Source organism: Antedon bifida, chromosome 11 (genome assembly GCF_963402885.1).
Source record: "Antedon bifida chromosome 11, ecAntBifi1.1, whole genome shotgun sequence".
In the NCBI taxonomy this organism is placed as follows: Eukaryota; Metazoa; Echinodermata; class Crinoidea; order Comatulida; family Antedonidae; genus Antedon; species Antedon bifida.
This window is the reverse complement of record NC_136236.1, coordinates 5,314,637-5,329,792: the sequence shown is the minus strand read 5'-3', so window position 1 is coordinate 5,329,792 and position 15,156 is coordinate 5,314,637. Positions and strand designations below refer to the sequence as shown.

Genomic DNA, 15,156 nt, shown 5'->3' with positions numbered 1-15,156 from the left:
TATACAAAAATAATGGAACATACCAAAGAAGAGATCTGATAGAATATGTTTGATATGCACGTCGGTTAATTTGCTGGCAGAACTATCTGTCTCTAGTTCATCTTTCTGAGCTTTTAATAGAAGCTCAATCACGTCATTAGCAGGTTCATCTAGAAATGAATCATTAACATAATTGTATTTAGAAGTATTGGTAGATGTGAAAATAATTGGGTTTCCTTAAAGATCTAATCTTAAATGCAAAAAGATAGACGCTATCGATCGCATGGTAACTATTTATAAATAAAATTAAAAACGAAAATAGACTAATGGTCGTCCAACTGTCGGGGCTAATAAAAGCTCATGTCATTGTGGTTTGTAAGGCCTTGTCTACACTATCAAACTTTTTGTGACAAAACAATTCCAATGTGTCCATTATGGACATGCTGATGTCATACCACTACCGTATTTGAGAATATCACTACAATATTTGTATTTTTTTGTCAAACTAGTTTGATAGTGTAGACAGAGCTTATTATGGTGGTCTAGATAATATCAATACCTGGGGTGTATGTTCTCAAATGCTGATTCACTTCTGTCAAAATTATAGCAAAATATTCCAGTGTTAATTTTCGAAATAGGCCTAAGTTCTTTGATGTACTTGGTAAAAATCGAGCGGCTGGAATAAAGTCTAATATAGAACAGTTACCAATTGCGTCATTGATTTCGTCTATTAGCTTCATTAATTGATGAAGCTGGGGATCCTTAAAGTTGTATCTAAAATTTTAAAAACACACAAATAGAAAAAGAAGACATACAGTCAGGTTAAATACGTCTTCGAACACCCGAAGTATTCTGGTCATAATGTTATCAAAATATGTAATATAGTGCATACTATTGCACGCGTGTGACCCACAATCGTCCAATCAAATGACAGGAATTTATTTAGGTGTTATATAAACACAATTATAGACTTATAGATACAGAAAATGTAAAACTTGTTATTGTTAAAGGTAAGGATATTTATTCAGGTCCTCAAGCTTGACTGGAAAGTGAGAACATTTGGATTAGGCCGCGGTGCAGCGCCTACAAGATCATCAAACCGAGAAACAATTCCTACACTTTACTTGTATCTATCAATAACATCATTAAGATAGATATAATTTGAAGATGTGTGCACACAGATAGATATTAGATATATTTCGTGTAAATCTTCATTTTGATGTGTTTTATTGTACATTTTGTATATGTTTCTTGAGAGGGGAGCAAATTTAAATTTGACTTATCTTTACTTACTCATGTCCAAAGCACATAGATGCGATAATGTTGTAGACTGCCAATTTGATCACTTCTTTTGGATCAAATGGTGTGCCGGCTTTTTCTGAAAGAACATCTCCGACCTTCGGTATTACGTTTTCTACCAAAGTCTCCAAACCTTCCGTACAATATTTTCTGTAAGCAAAAGAAAACAGAGCTTTAGTAACAGAGAAAAACGTGATCAAGGAACCAAAACTGGGCTATATCTAAATAATTAACCACTAAAATTAACATTATCTTATCTTATTTTTGTCCGATAAATAAGTATATTACGTACTAACCTGATAGCTAAATGTGCTAACTTTCGGTGGAATTTCCATGTTGGTGTAGGCTGAGCAAAAACGATGTCCTTTCCGTGATCAGAAGACAAGTCAACTGTAATGAAGATACTGTTGGTCAGATGTTGGCCCTAAACTGAAGCAATATTGTACTTTATACTAAGCAAATGTTCGTATTGTAGTCAAATGTACACATTTTGTCAGTTACTAGGGCAAACATATGACAATTATGCGACTACTTGACGCAAAGCTATTCAACTTTAGCTAAATAAAATGATCTTCTGAACGTAAATGATATTAGGTTACTTAAATTAAGTGTAGGCATATCTTTATAATAATGTGCAAGTTCCACATTTTCAGCCTTCGGGCTGCTTGTTGTCCATATTTTATATACAGAATAAATATAAAATCAATAAACGATTTTAACACATCTAAGACATCACGAGAATTGATTCGCTTTAGTATATATTAAAAGTAAAAAGTCCTTTTTATAATTAGGCTTAAGATAAATATCCATAAAACACAACTAATTTACAGCAGGTTATTAAAAAAACAAATCAGCGTAAAATTGGAAACAACTTACAAGTATATGAAGGATGTCGCCCACTAAAATCATTAAATTTGGTCAGTAAAGCTTCTTGCGTAAGTTCGTGGTTGTTGATAACGACTCCCCAATAACTTCCAAATTTTACTGAAAAAATTGGTCCGTACTTGAAAGTCATGTCCTTAAAGGTATTCCATAGATTGTTATCTTCTAACAATACTGTATAACAAAAAAATATTTCTGCAAGATTATACAGTAGCCTACATCAACATAACCAGATAATATACAATTTTTAAACGGAAAAATAGGGAAAAAAGTATATTTCTTAATAATAACGACCGGGCTTGAAAAACTTTTAAAATAAAAATCGTTATCACATAAAGTTTGATAGTGTAGGCTTGATATTTAAGGCTTACTTGGAATATTCCCTATGATAGGATAAGGCGTTGGACCAGGTGGCATTCCAGATGGACGGCGAATGTTGAAATACATCCATGTAAGCAACAGGACGACCAGCACAACGGCTAGAGACAACGTGCTTGTACATTCCAACATCTTAGAAGAAAAATAAATTACAAACAATTATTTACAATTACTTTGCGACTGCATTAAGGTCGCAGAGACCTTAGGAAAAGCATGCACGGTTGAAAAAGTGTTTTTTGTTTATACATTCTTTTCAAGCAGACGAAAAATGTGTGCTGTATAACAAAACCGCTGATTGTTGGTAATTATCATTGTTTAATTTAAAAAGGGGGAAATACAATGGTACAATTTCAACGATGATAGTATAACTAATGAAGACATCAATTTAATAACAATGCACAATCACGTTCTGATATTATTATTATTATTATTAGAATTTCATTGCATTGCTTCATAAATTGAACTATATATACTTTAATATAGTGTAGTAGGCCTACAATAGTAGTTGGCTACAGAACCCTTGCAATCTGCGTAAAGTCCTCGCCTGATCCGAGCATATGCATCCATTTTAATACAAACAACAGTTAGTGACTCATGTGCACTTATACATACTCTGCCTTTTATCGTTAAGATAAATCTATAAAGTATTGGATCTATAATGTTATGGTTTGCACATACTGTACTACATGATAAGTTAATGGTTACCTTGCAACATCAAAGTAGACGTCACTGTACTAGTTAAGCATTCAGCACCCCTGAGCTCGTTCCCAGTTTTAATTGCTATGTATGCATGTTGACGTTGAATATGGCAATGTTCCAAATAATAACCCATACAAACACAATAATGTCGTTGCCATGTAGTTGGCTGACCTAGTTAAGGGTTAGGCTATTGTCTACGATACTGGGCGTTAAATGTCAAAAACACATTGCTGTTTTAGAATTCGAAATATATAGCTATAATAATCAAAAACAATAATAATATATAATAACAATATAATATAATAATATTTTTGATCTTGCGATCTCGTATGTCCTACATAAGAAACCTAGGCCTAATCTATGGCCTATTTTATCTCAACCATAGTGGGGTTGTCATGGTCCTGGAAACATACAGTTAGGCTATACATATTTTATTTCATATTTCAAATATTGTAGGTGCCATTTCCGGGCATCTAGCAGCTGATTAAGTTAGTTGCAGTAGGCTACATTAGGTTACATAAAATGTTATAATAAACACAGTATTCCAAGATTTATTTATAAATGTTATATTTTATTTTTCAGCTTCAATACAATAAAAGTCATTTATGATCTGAGAACACGGAGTTTTTATTATGTTTTTATACGGTTATAATGAGAGAAAGGAAAAACAGAACATGAAGCAACATACGGAAAAAAGTGAAGATGAAGAGTACTAACAATCAGTATGTTAATTCTTGGCCGCGCGTTCTGATGTGAGTGGTAAAGGTTAAACAATGTCAATTCATTTTATTGCAATAAAATAAAGTTAGATTAATCTAGTATTAATATAATTGCGTCAACAACTGTCGCGCATTTCATTTTTTAATCGATAGCGGTTTGCACTTTATGGACGGTATACGTTTATAGCTTATTGCCTTTGTCATTGTTTACAAAACATTGTATATTCAGCTTGGATATTATACTATATAAGCTTTTCTACATTGATTATTAATAATGTATTAATAACATTATAAGTATTTTATTCAGTTCAACAAAACAAAACTAGACTAGACTGACATAACAGTTTAACAAAAAATATATACTCTTATTTAAGGACGCTAGTATGATCCGACATTAAATTGTTGACCTATAACTACAAAACTATATTAGCCTCGGGGATAATACAAAATTGTGGTTTATTGGGTTTTTAGTCGCGTGCGTGCAACGCGACTCTACAGCTCACTCGGTCGGTGGTCGGTTGGTTGGTAAACACTTAAATATATTGTTTAATCAGATGTTATGTTAATAATGTACAACTCGTTAATTTTACCTCACCTAATATATGCAATAACTATTTGGGGAGTTGTGGGGCAACGAAGCTACAGAGAATACACATACTTAAAAAACGAACGATCAGAAATATATGTAAAGTGCATTATCAGCATTCATCAGCAATCTATCTATTGAATATTTTTGACTTGTATGAGAAGTACACTGCTGTATTTATGTTTCAATTCCGTATGGGCAATTTACCAGTTCCATTTAACTCTTTTTTTTTACAAAAATGGAATCTGTACATGAGTATGGTACGCGGAAGAAAGAGTGATTTCCGTATTGCTCTAAAAAGAACAAATATAAGTATTGCCTATAGAGGGGCAAATATTTGGAACCGTTTACCTGAAAACATAAAGTGTGAAACTAAAATCGGAAAATTTTAAAAAGTAAATACAACTACTATTAATAAATAAATACTCATGTAGAGTTCACTTTTCTTACTTTTACTTTTTATCTCTATTTGTACTGTTATTGTTTTATTTGCTAATTAGATACGGTATTATAGGGTAATGAGTTTAAGAGCGTCGGCTCATTGCATACCCGTTTTGTATCAAATACGTTTTCCGTCCATTATGATTTAGAATAAACTTATAGAAATATTCTTGTAAAAGAAATACAGTATATATATATTCTGTTAAAAAATATAAAAAATGTTGCTTCGCTGAAAGTTGAAAAAAAAGTTTATAAAAATAATATAGTCCTTATCTAAGAAGATTCGTTCTACCATCAGAACCATGGAGCGAGTGAGCCTTGAACCATGACCGATGTTATGGCTACGTAATTACGGTTTTGTAGATCGATAGACACGCCCCTTGGCGATAGCTGTGCTCTCTTTTTATGTATCACTAAAATGAATAAATAAAATAAAACTAGAGTCCGAAAACTAGAATCTGCGAATTTGTAGGCCTAGTTGGGACTTTCATACAATTTGTGGTGATAGATTTGAATTAGCATTTAATTATATGCTAGTTACAATTAAAATACAGTTCTTAGGTGTCATTCTTGATGAGTTTGTAACCTTCCATGATCATATAGATACCATTACTATGAAAATTTGTAGGCCTAGTTGGGACTTTCATACAATTTGTGGTGATAGATTTGAATTAGCATTTAATTATATGCTAGTTACAATTAAAATACAGAATTCATGGATTGGTACATGAATGCAAAAATAATTTTAAATAACTAAGTGTTTAATTGGCCATCTTCCATGGACCACATGTAGGCATATCGCCAGGCGGTTGAGGGATTTCGTCCATGTCACCGACTTGGAAAATCATAGCTTGTCCAGTCTGAAATAGAAAAGAAAAGTATGAGAAAAAATATTACAAGACCAAACTTCTTGTATAATACAATTTGCTTTTTTTTTTAAAGAAACAATAAAATATGAAATTAATAACAGAAAAACTTGTCACTAAATTCTGACTTCAAATAGGAACTAAACTTTACCCTGCTTACACTTTGAATACAGTGCAATTAAAACGCAGTCATAAAGCCAGGCAAGGTCTTTCTAAACATGAAGATTAGGCTACTGCTGTAGAATACGAAATGAATCACACACAAGCCATACTTGGAGCAAGGCAATCTATCAACAGGACACTGCGCTCGCCTTGTCAAGATAGGAACTCGTAACAGTCATTTTATCTATTAATAGGCGTAGAACTGATCGTGTCGGAGCCATATATAAACCCTCTGATCTCCGGAGCTCAGCATCCTGTTGTTAGATTGCCGTGCTTGGAGATTACTTCCTTCTTCCATTACTTACTTCTAAATGACTGTTTGTTACAGCATTAAAAAACCAATAACCAGGATTATCCGCCTTCCATCTTAAGATTACGTAACCATATGCAGGTATATTTACAGTGTCTTTAATTACAGCTTGGTCGGGTGAAATTCTTGTAAGTAATCCTTTGTAATAAGTAATAATAAATTCGATTTTATACCAAAACATTTGAGTAATAATACAAACCTGCGCTTTTAACTTCCAAGTGTCATGAATTCAATTTATCACAGCGGTTAGTCTAACACAAGCTATCAGACATCCTATCAGACAATCTATCAGACAATCTATCAGACATTCTATCGGACATTCTATCAGACATTCTATCAGACAATCTATCGGACATTCTATCAGACAATCAGACAGTCTATCAGACAGTTTATCAGACAGTTTATCAGACAATCAATCAGACAGTCTATCAGACAGTTTATCAGACATTCTATCAGACAATCTATCAGACATTCTATCAGACATTCTATCAGACATTCTATCAGACAATCTATCAGACAATCTATCAGACAATCTATCAGACAATCTATCAGACAATCTATCAGACAATCTATCAGACATTCTATCAGACAGTTTATCAGACAGTCTATCAGACAGTTTATCAGACAGTTTATCAGACAATCAATCAGACAGTCTATCAGACAGTTTATCAGACATTCTATCAGACAATCTATCAGACATTCTATCAGACATTCTATCAGACATTCTATCAGACATTCTATCAGACAATCTATCAAACAATCTATCAGACAATCTATCAGACAATCTATCAGACAATCTATCAGACATTCTATCAGACAGTTTATCAGACATTCTATCAGACAATCTATCAGAAATTCTATCAGACATTCTATCAGACATTCTATCAGACATTCTATCAGACAATCTATCAGACAATCTATCAGACAATCTATCAGACAATCTATCAGACAATCTATCAGACATTCTATCAGACAGTATATCAGACAATCTATCAGACATTCTATCAGACAAATATCAGACAATCTATCAGACATGCTATCAGACAATCAGACAGGCTATCAGACAATCTATCAGAAATGCGTTGCGCGCGTTTGTGAAATTGTTTCTATTGTTGTTGGAAGGCATCTACAAGATTCGTCTTGGAAAGTTTCTAGTGAAACCGCCTTGAAAAGTGAAGAGAACAACGGGATTAATTAGTATAATTATTATTATTATTATAATTATATTATTTATATAACGTTCTATATTTGCTTTATTTTACCTTGTTCGTCTAATTCTTTGAGTTCATCTTTTGTAAACAAACTACCAATTCCACCCATGCCTACAACTCGAGCGGAATCTCCGTGCATGTGTACTGAGTAATCAGCCTTATTTTGATTTGCAATAACGAGTTCAACGACCTAAATAGAATAAATACATAGATTGTGATTTTTTAACAGTATTTAAATTTCTTTTTGAAGTTTATACGAGTTCTTCTCTCTGGATAACCTTCGGTCATGAGCTGTTTGATGTTGAACACAGCTAGCTACAATGCATGTTTCATAAGATCGTGGTGATTCTGGGGTTTATGAGGCCGATTATCGGCATTCTCTTGTGGTAATTTTTTATGTTCATCTGAGGTAGCGCAAACTATCGTCCTGTTTCTGCTACGGTATATTTTTGGCGGCAGAAATGGTGCTCGCAAAAATACACCGTATAAAATATACCGTATTTTGGCCCACCAAATGTGTGGATAAAACAAGGTATTTATAAATTTATACCGTATTTTGTGTACCCTTTTCTGCTGCAAATAAAAATATCATATGTTTTGAACTTTTGTAAGCTTTTTACACACAAATAGTCTATAGTCAACGAAAGTAAGGAACAACATCCCAGCATTTGCAATCTGCTAGGTAAACAAAGATTTCGGGAAAATTAAAATGGAACAAACAGGACAGCCACATTTACAAAGGTAAATGTATCTATATTTTGTTCTAAAGCAAACATTTAAGGAGAGTACGGGGTGCGGACTTGTCAATAATAAAAATAACAACAAAAAGAGACTGTGAAAGCAGAGGCTACAACATCGTCAAAGATAACAAATTCTAATTTATGCAAGGAAGGAATAACTTGTACTCATTTTGGGGATCGAAAGGCAGGCTGGGTAAAAAAAGACACGACCACCCAATGTAGTAAGTTTAGCAGAAACCAGGTACTCAAAACACGGTAAAAAATATATCGTATTTTATATACCGTATTCTTATAACATTTTTTAGGATATGCTTCAGAAACAGACTTCATGGGACTACTCCTTCCCACCCAAAGCATGACAACCTAACTTGTGAAATCTATTGATTAGCATGGCGTATTTAATGAGTTCATATTAATATTCATTTATTTTCCAGATAAGAAATATAATAATACAAAAAAGAAAAAGAGTTTACCTTTCCAAGATGTATCTTTAAAATACTAGTACATCTGCATAACACGGTGATACTGTCACAACTCTGATACAATTCATCATCTGTCGTGGGTTCGCAGGTTTCAACTATTTCTCGATTAGACAAAATCGGAGTTTCCGGATACAAGAAGGCGACATTGTCGACTTCAAAATTATTGATCATTCCACCATCCGTTAAACGTCCATCAGGAGCGGATACTATTTCTGCGTAATAGTTTAATGCTATATAATACTTGACGTCTACGGTGTACAATTCTTTATCGAAGTCTCTTTCTAAAACAAAATTACGTCATAAGATGAAGTAAAGTTGGAATTATTGACTTTTCGTTTTCACACCACGTGGCTCGTGACTATCAAGTAAAAATATCATTCTGCACATTCCCATATACGTGCACAGAAAGGTCGATATTGTGTCAGTAAGAAGTACTAGGCTTTATTTTATTTGCCTTTCCATTGCCTTATTGTTTTAAACATTGTTGATGAATTTTAAAGCGCAGTTTATTAATTTTTAATTTTATATACATTAGACCAATAATAGATGAATTGAATGTATAGTGCATAATCAATGTACTGGGCCTATAATAATGTTAAATTATGGTGGAGATGTGATGATAAGAGTGAGGGATATTCATTAAAAAAAAAGTAAAAGTAATTGTCTTACCGAGAGGCAATGCATCAAGTACTGAAAATTGAGTTGTGGTTGTAAGAGTCTCTGGAGTTTTGATTACAGGATAACAAGAAGGCTCAACATTGGATCCAGTAGTGTACTTTAAAATGGCAACTCCATCATCAACGCATTCAGTCTCTTTTGATCCAGCGTAGTATATACAATACGATGCAGGTTTAGCAGTAGCCTTCAACAAGAAATCGTATCTAAAGTATATTAGAAAGAACAATTATAAAAACAGCATGTTGTAATAAAGTTGAAAATTATTTCTTCCTGCCATCCTCATTATTTGAAAATAAACGCAACTAGAGTTTATAGATTACAACTTATACCTTTCGCCCGGAGCTATAAGAATGGAATCAACTTCCTTGGGTACTACTTCAGATCCGTCTACTGCGACTACCGTCAGAGGATGTGATTGGATTGATACTACAAGGTTACAAAGGGCAAAGGCAGCACTGATCATCCGGAAACGATACGTCATTCCTTCTTCGACTTCAAATGTTGACAGAGGTGTATAAAAAACCTCACCATGATCGTTGTAGAAGGGTTCTTGTTGTGCTCTCCCGTTTATAAGTATGGAAAACTTCTGGGCTTCAGAATCTACGTATTTTGTCGGACTGTCAGACATCAAATATGTACTGAGAGTTGGTCTTTCTTTCCAGTCAGCTATCATCATCACATGCTCCGGAAGATCAAAGTCATATAAATGACTATTATATTCGTATTGCATCGCCTGTTTTACAATCAGCGCTCCATACATACCATCATTTCTCATGTAACCAGAATGTCCGTGCCACCAGTGAGTTCCGGCTGGACTTGCTGTGAATTCATAAACAAACGAAGATGAAGATGCGACTGGACATTGCGTAATCATGGATACACCGTCCATCCAGTTGGTCCCTTCTTGGTGCATTCCATACCAATGTATCGTCAATGCTCCTCTGTCTTGTAGATTGTTAAGTAACTTTACTTGAACCGTATCCCCTTCACATACCTTAAATATATAAAAAGATCCTTTGTTCCTTACTCGATCTGGTTATATAATGCTGAATAATCTAAATGTTTCAATTAGGCCTAAGCATAGTAAAGTCAGCATTTTTATTTTTTTAGCCAGTTTTTATTGCATATTTTAACAAATTATTGGAACCAGTATAAAGTAATGTTTATAGTATTTTTGATGTTCTTATTATTATGTTGCTTTAAAATGTTGTATCCTTGTATTCATGTCTTTTTTAAATATATTGATTGTTTTAAATAATATAAATATTGTATATGGCAATAATAATAATTATATTCATATAAACCCCTGGTATAAATTGAAAACCCCGTTATGGTACAATATGCCAAATTCAACTTCATTGGTTGATTAAAAGATAGGTCTATGACGTAATTCTTACCTCAATGGTTGGTCCGGGTAAAGTGTAATTAGTAGTGACAGAAGGTCTTGAGACACCGTCAAGTGCCAGACATCTATCTAAAGAACAGTCACCAGTGCGAATAGGACAATCAAAGCAGTAGGTGGACATAGAGTAAAACCAGCGGACATCGAATACATATTCACAAACTTTTGGCCTGCTTGGATATTCACACGTACGAGCACACTCGTGAGTCTCAGTAGCCACAATTCTTGTCTTTTCTTGACATCCCAAACTTTGGATAAAACCTATAAAGTTATTAGAACATCATTTTAATATAAAAGAAAAGAGTTGCATATAAAATTACATGGTTTAGGAATTGTTGTAAGTAGACAACATTGTGTAGACATTAGGCCTAAAAAGTATTTTTAATAAGTTTTGTCCAAGTTAGTTTAACATGTATTATTGATATAAGCGCATTAACGTTGGCATTTAGAATGTATTATAATTGTCGGTGCAAACTTTACGCACAGGAGGTCCTGAAGCATTAGTTTAATAATAAAATTAATATAAAAAGAACGCATAAAACCACGCATGAAACCACGCATGAAAACACGTATGAACACACGTATGAACACAGTACGTAATACACGTATAAACACAAGTATGAAAACATACTCCCATAATGCAGTTTAGAAATCAGCGCAAAAATTATAATGAATGAAAAAAGAACAACACTTACTGTAATTTAATGAAAAATAGAAAACTTTGAGTAATAATGACGTCAGATCCATTTGGAACCTTCTACTTGCAGACTGTCGAAATGAAATGTTTAGGCATACAGCCTTCTATTTATATATTAGTAATATATAAATAGAAGGGTACCCGTACCCTATTGTCAATAGGGGCCTATTGTATGGTCGATCGATTTTGATAGCGAGGAAACGGCTGAGGAACTAAAGGTCAAAGAAAAATTCGTAAACATTTGCCGTTCAAATATAGACTAATGCTTACCAGTAGGCATATGCGTGCTTACATTTGTGTACAGCCACATCAAAACCAGGCACTTGGTGAAATATATATTTTTTTAGTTGATACTATAATGGTATTCCTCACAATATATCCTTCAAAATGGTGTTTGGATCATTTAAATCAAGCAAATATTCCCAGAGTTATGGCAATAAATGTATATAGCATTTATACAACAATTTACTTGTAATTACTGAGTAATTAACAGTCAAAGTTTAATGACAAATCAGACAGGAAGTTGCCCCATGCTGTTACAGATTGAACAATTAACACCTTAGCAACACTACCTTCTAGATAAACAATCATTCTGTGGCACACTTATTCAATATAGTGTTTTCTGATATTCATGAAAATTTCATCAAAATCCGAGGTGGTTATCATAGTTAATTATGACGATTACAAAGTACCACTAATTTACGTAAAATCTGTCAAATTCATTTATAATAGTGTAGTGTAAGAATAATACAGTAGGCCTACTAGTAGGTATTCAGGAAGATTGCCTTAGCTTATTATTAGTTCTAAACAAATTTTAAAAAAAAAGCAAACATTTTATTAATGAACTTTATTCAATTTTATTTCTCTTTTTACTTTATTTTATCTGCTTTTTGTTCAAAATGGCGCAGGGTACACAATGTCCCTCGTTTCTGGTCGGCAAAATTCAATTACCAGTATTTTATTTGTGAGTGATTTGTATTGTACTGGTTTTTAGTGTTAATGTTATGTATGTAAGAGAAACACAACAGTTCTTTTCAGACTTAATATACGTGGTGTACCGCAAACTTTATATCAACATTTGATTTCGCCATGCAAACCTTCAAACAATGTTCTGTATTCTATTGTTGAACCAGCACCATCACAGATAGCCACACCCGTTAGCTTGAACAATGTTTTTAAGCATGATGAATAACGTGAAATTTAGCCAAGGTACCAGTATTTTATTTGTGAGGGATTTGTATTGTACTGGATTTTACTGTTGTTAATGTTACGTAATACGTCTATTGTTGAACCAGCACCTGGCCTGATCATGACAGATAGACACACCCGTTAGCTTGAACAATGTTTTTAAGCATGATGAATAACGTGAAATTTAGCCAAGGTACCAGTATTTTATTTGTGAGGGATTTGTATTGTACTGGTTTTTACGGTTTATGTTTTGCACACACTCCCCACACACCCAACCCATCATTGGCAATTTTTAAGCATAATGAAATTTAACCAAATTGAAATAAATAAAATAGCCCAGCAGTAGGCCTAGTAAGTAAAGTAAAGCCTTCCAGGAGGCTTATTATACTATAGAGAGGAAAACTCCATCTTATTTTAATTGGGCTAGGCCTTGTTGTTGTTATTACTATTATTATTACTAGCTAGCTAGGCCTACTATGCCATGCAGCCTATCTAGGCTAGTAGCCCAGCGTAGTAGTAGGCCTAGGCGGATCTCCGCCTAGTCTAGGCTTATAGTACTAGGCCTAGTAGAGCCAGGTCTAGCCTACTGTACCTAGCTAGGCCTAGTGCCAGTGGATTGAGAGTTACATTGCTAATATCAACTCTTACGATAAATAACTTAGCTAGGCCCTTTACTTTAGTATGTTATAACTTATTGTTATCAAGTCTGAGTCAGTACACGTCACTTTAGTATTACTGTGTACAGTACTTAGATGAACTATAAAAAATATATTTTTCTCGACAAGCGTGTACTAGCGATAAGATTTTGTTGACCTGGAATTTTCCATGCTGGATGGGTCATGTGACAAAATTAAACCAATCACATCGCTTCTTTCAGCGTGTTCGTAGCAAACAAGGCCGTTTTTGTTAACACTAAAGGGTTCTATAAAATCGGTTTTTATTGGTCTATATCGTACAATCTGTGACATCACTCATTTATTTTTAGATTCATGAACAAAATACCTATCGAATGATACCAAGCTTTCTACTATTCCTGGTCAACCAGACTAAGTTGAATCCTGCATTTAATGAAGTTAGTTTGGTATAAACAGTTGTGTGCGATTGTTGAATAAAAAATAAATTAGGAAATACAATTATATAATTAGAGATACACCGTGACAAATGTTACTATTTATATTTTTTTCTTAAGATATGTTCTAAATTGCCAAAAGCGAAAAGAAAGAATGGCTGCGAAAACAAATTTGCAAAAAATCGTCTAAACTTTGCCTTAAATCCATGATTTTGCTTAAGTCAGATTTATTATATCTATATATACTTGTGTAAAACTAATTTATTCATTGAGGAAAACTACATATTATACAATATGATCAGGAAGGAGTGTTCGCTCTTCCCTGATTATTTCATTATTGTTGAACAAAATAAACTTTACAGAATATCTTTAAAATATATATATTATATATTTATTGGGAATTGGGACTTGGAAACTTGAGTATAATTTGCGAGTAAAGATTTGCTGCATAATACTTCTACCTCGCTCGAGTATTATACAATTGTAATTTTGAAAAAGGTACACTAGTTTTACTATGCTCTTTGATAACGAGACAGGCTATCCTTATATAGTATAGTTTTCTCTGAGGCCTATGGTTTAAATCTTTCTTAGACAGTAAAGTGATACTGTGTCATTTAAAATCGTGTACTGTAGTTTTAATATCGTGAAAGTGCAACTGTCTGATAAGGTCTAGTAAAGGTCACTATCATTGGCGTTCCTTCGATTGCTACGTCACCCGTCACTCCCGGAGCTTTCTCAAATGTATAGTTCTGAATTAACCACGTAAAGATAAGAAAGATCTGAGCTTTAGCTAATGCTTGTCCAACACACACTCTACGACCGGCTGAAAAGGGCAGATAGCTCGGAAGATGTTGTTTGATATTTCCTGTTGAATCCAAGAATCTCTCTAAGGAAAACACAGTACAGTAAGTAAAAGTAAGTATAAAAAATAATTAATTATTATTACCAGCAAGTTAAATGTAATAACCAGTCTTAACAATGAAAGCAGTTCTTCCATTCAACGAATAATAGGCCTATTTTCCCCGTCCAGATTGGTTGGCTAGGTCCATGGAAAGATAGTATTTTGATCTGTGAAGCAGGTCAATTACAGACGTAGAAATGTATTTCTGTGTTACAATATGGCTATATTACTATTTATACCAATATTACAGACAAGAGCTGACGTTTGTATTAAAATACCTGGTTTAAACTTTTCAGGAGAATCCCAGTATTTCGAATCATTGTGAAGAGCCCAAGCATTTATGATTACTCCTGTGCCTGTAGGTACATTGTAATTGCCTGAAAGAAAATACGATAGCCTACAAATTCATAAACGTAGGACGTACTCTAACCATCTGGTGTATCTATATACCTTTGATCCTGATCCCA

The 15,156-nt window shown here is 33.6% G+C and overlaps 3 protein-coding genes across 5 annotated transcripts in view; 1 reads left to right on the top strand and 2 right to left on the bottom strand.

The window, feature by feature from the left end:
• LOC144856385 (caveolin-1-like) overlaps positions 1-10,242 on the top strand; it is a 237,281-nt gene extending 227,039 nt beyond the window's left edge. Inside the window, exon 3 of the transcript XR_013614917.1 lies at positions 10,233-10,242. The gene's annotated coding sequence lies outside the window, so the exon portion shown is untranslated. The remainder of the gene's footprint in view (positions 1-10,232) is intronic.
• LOC144856364 (steroid 17-alpha-hydroxylase/17,20 lyase-like) overlaps positions 1-15,156 on the bottom strand; it is a 33,302-nt gene that overhangs the window by 2,350 nt on the left and 15,796 nt on the right. Inside the window, exons 1-7 of one of the 3 annotated variants that reach the window (XM_078714359.1) lie at positions 3,244-3,380; positions 2,532-2,670; positions 2,155-2,334; positions 1,575-1,668; positions 1,273-1,428; positions 539-753; positions 24-149 (exon numbers count right to left, since the gene is read on the bottom strand). In XM_078714359.1, coding sequence (XP_078570485.1) covers positions 24-149; positions 539-753; positions 1,273-1,428; positions 1,575-1,668; positions 2,155-2,334; positions 2,532-2,670 — 910 coding nt within the window. In that variant the 5' untranslated portion in view covers positions 3,244-3,380. Of the gene's footprint in view, positions 1-23; positions 150-538; positions 754-1,272; positions 1,429-1,574; positions 1,669-2,154; positions 2,335-2,531; positions 2,671-3,243; positions 3,381-14,015; positions 14,675-14,967; positions 15,067-15,156 lie in introns of those variants that run through there. The other 2 variants (XM_078714360.1, XM_078714357.1) reach the window with 2 other exon arrangements.
• On the bottom strand, positions 3,854-11,830 carry LOC144856356 (uncharacterized). Its single transcript, XM_078714343.1, has 9 exons — positions 11,802-11,830; positions 11,530-11,602; positions 10,830-11,095; positions 9,762-10,426; positions 9,424-9,635; positions 8,746-9,035; positions 7,584-7,722; positions 6,317-6,459; positions 3,854-5,843 (listed from the first exon to the last, which is right to left on the bottom strand). Exons 2-9 carry the CDS (start codon positions 11,579-11,581, stop codon positions 5,745-5,747), a joined length of 1,866 nt encoding a protein of 621 aa, XP_078570469.1. The 5' UTR covers positions 11,582-11,602; positions 11,802-11,830; the 3' UTR covers positions 3,854-5,744.

What these genes read in the sequence shown, in the direction of transcription:
- LOC144856356 (XM_078714343.1), bottom strand. Translation starts at nt 11,581, where the DNA reads ATGGATCTGACGTCATTATTACTCAAAGTTTTCTATTTTTCATTAAAT. An exon ending in ACTTGATGCATTGCCTCTCG is followed by an intron (nt 9,036 to 9,423) that starts GTAAGACAATTA and finishes ATTTTGTTTTAG; the next exon opens with AAAGAGACTTCGATAAAGAA. An exon ending in CAAAGAATTAGACGAACAAG is followed by an intron (nt 6,460 to 7,583) that starts GTAAAATAAAGC and finishes CTTATTACAAAG; the next exon opens with GATTACTTACAAGAATTTCA.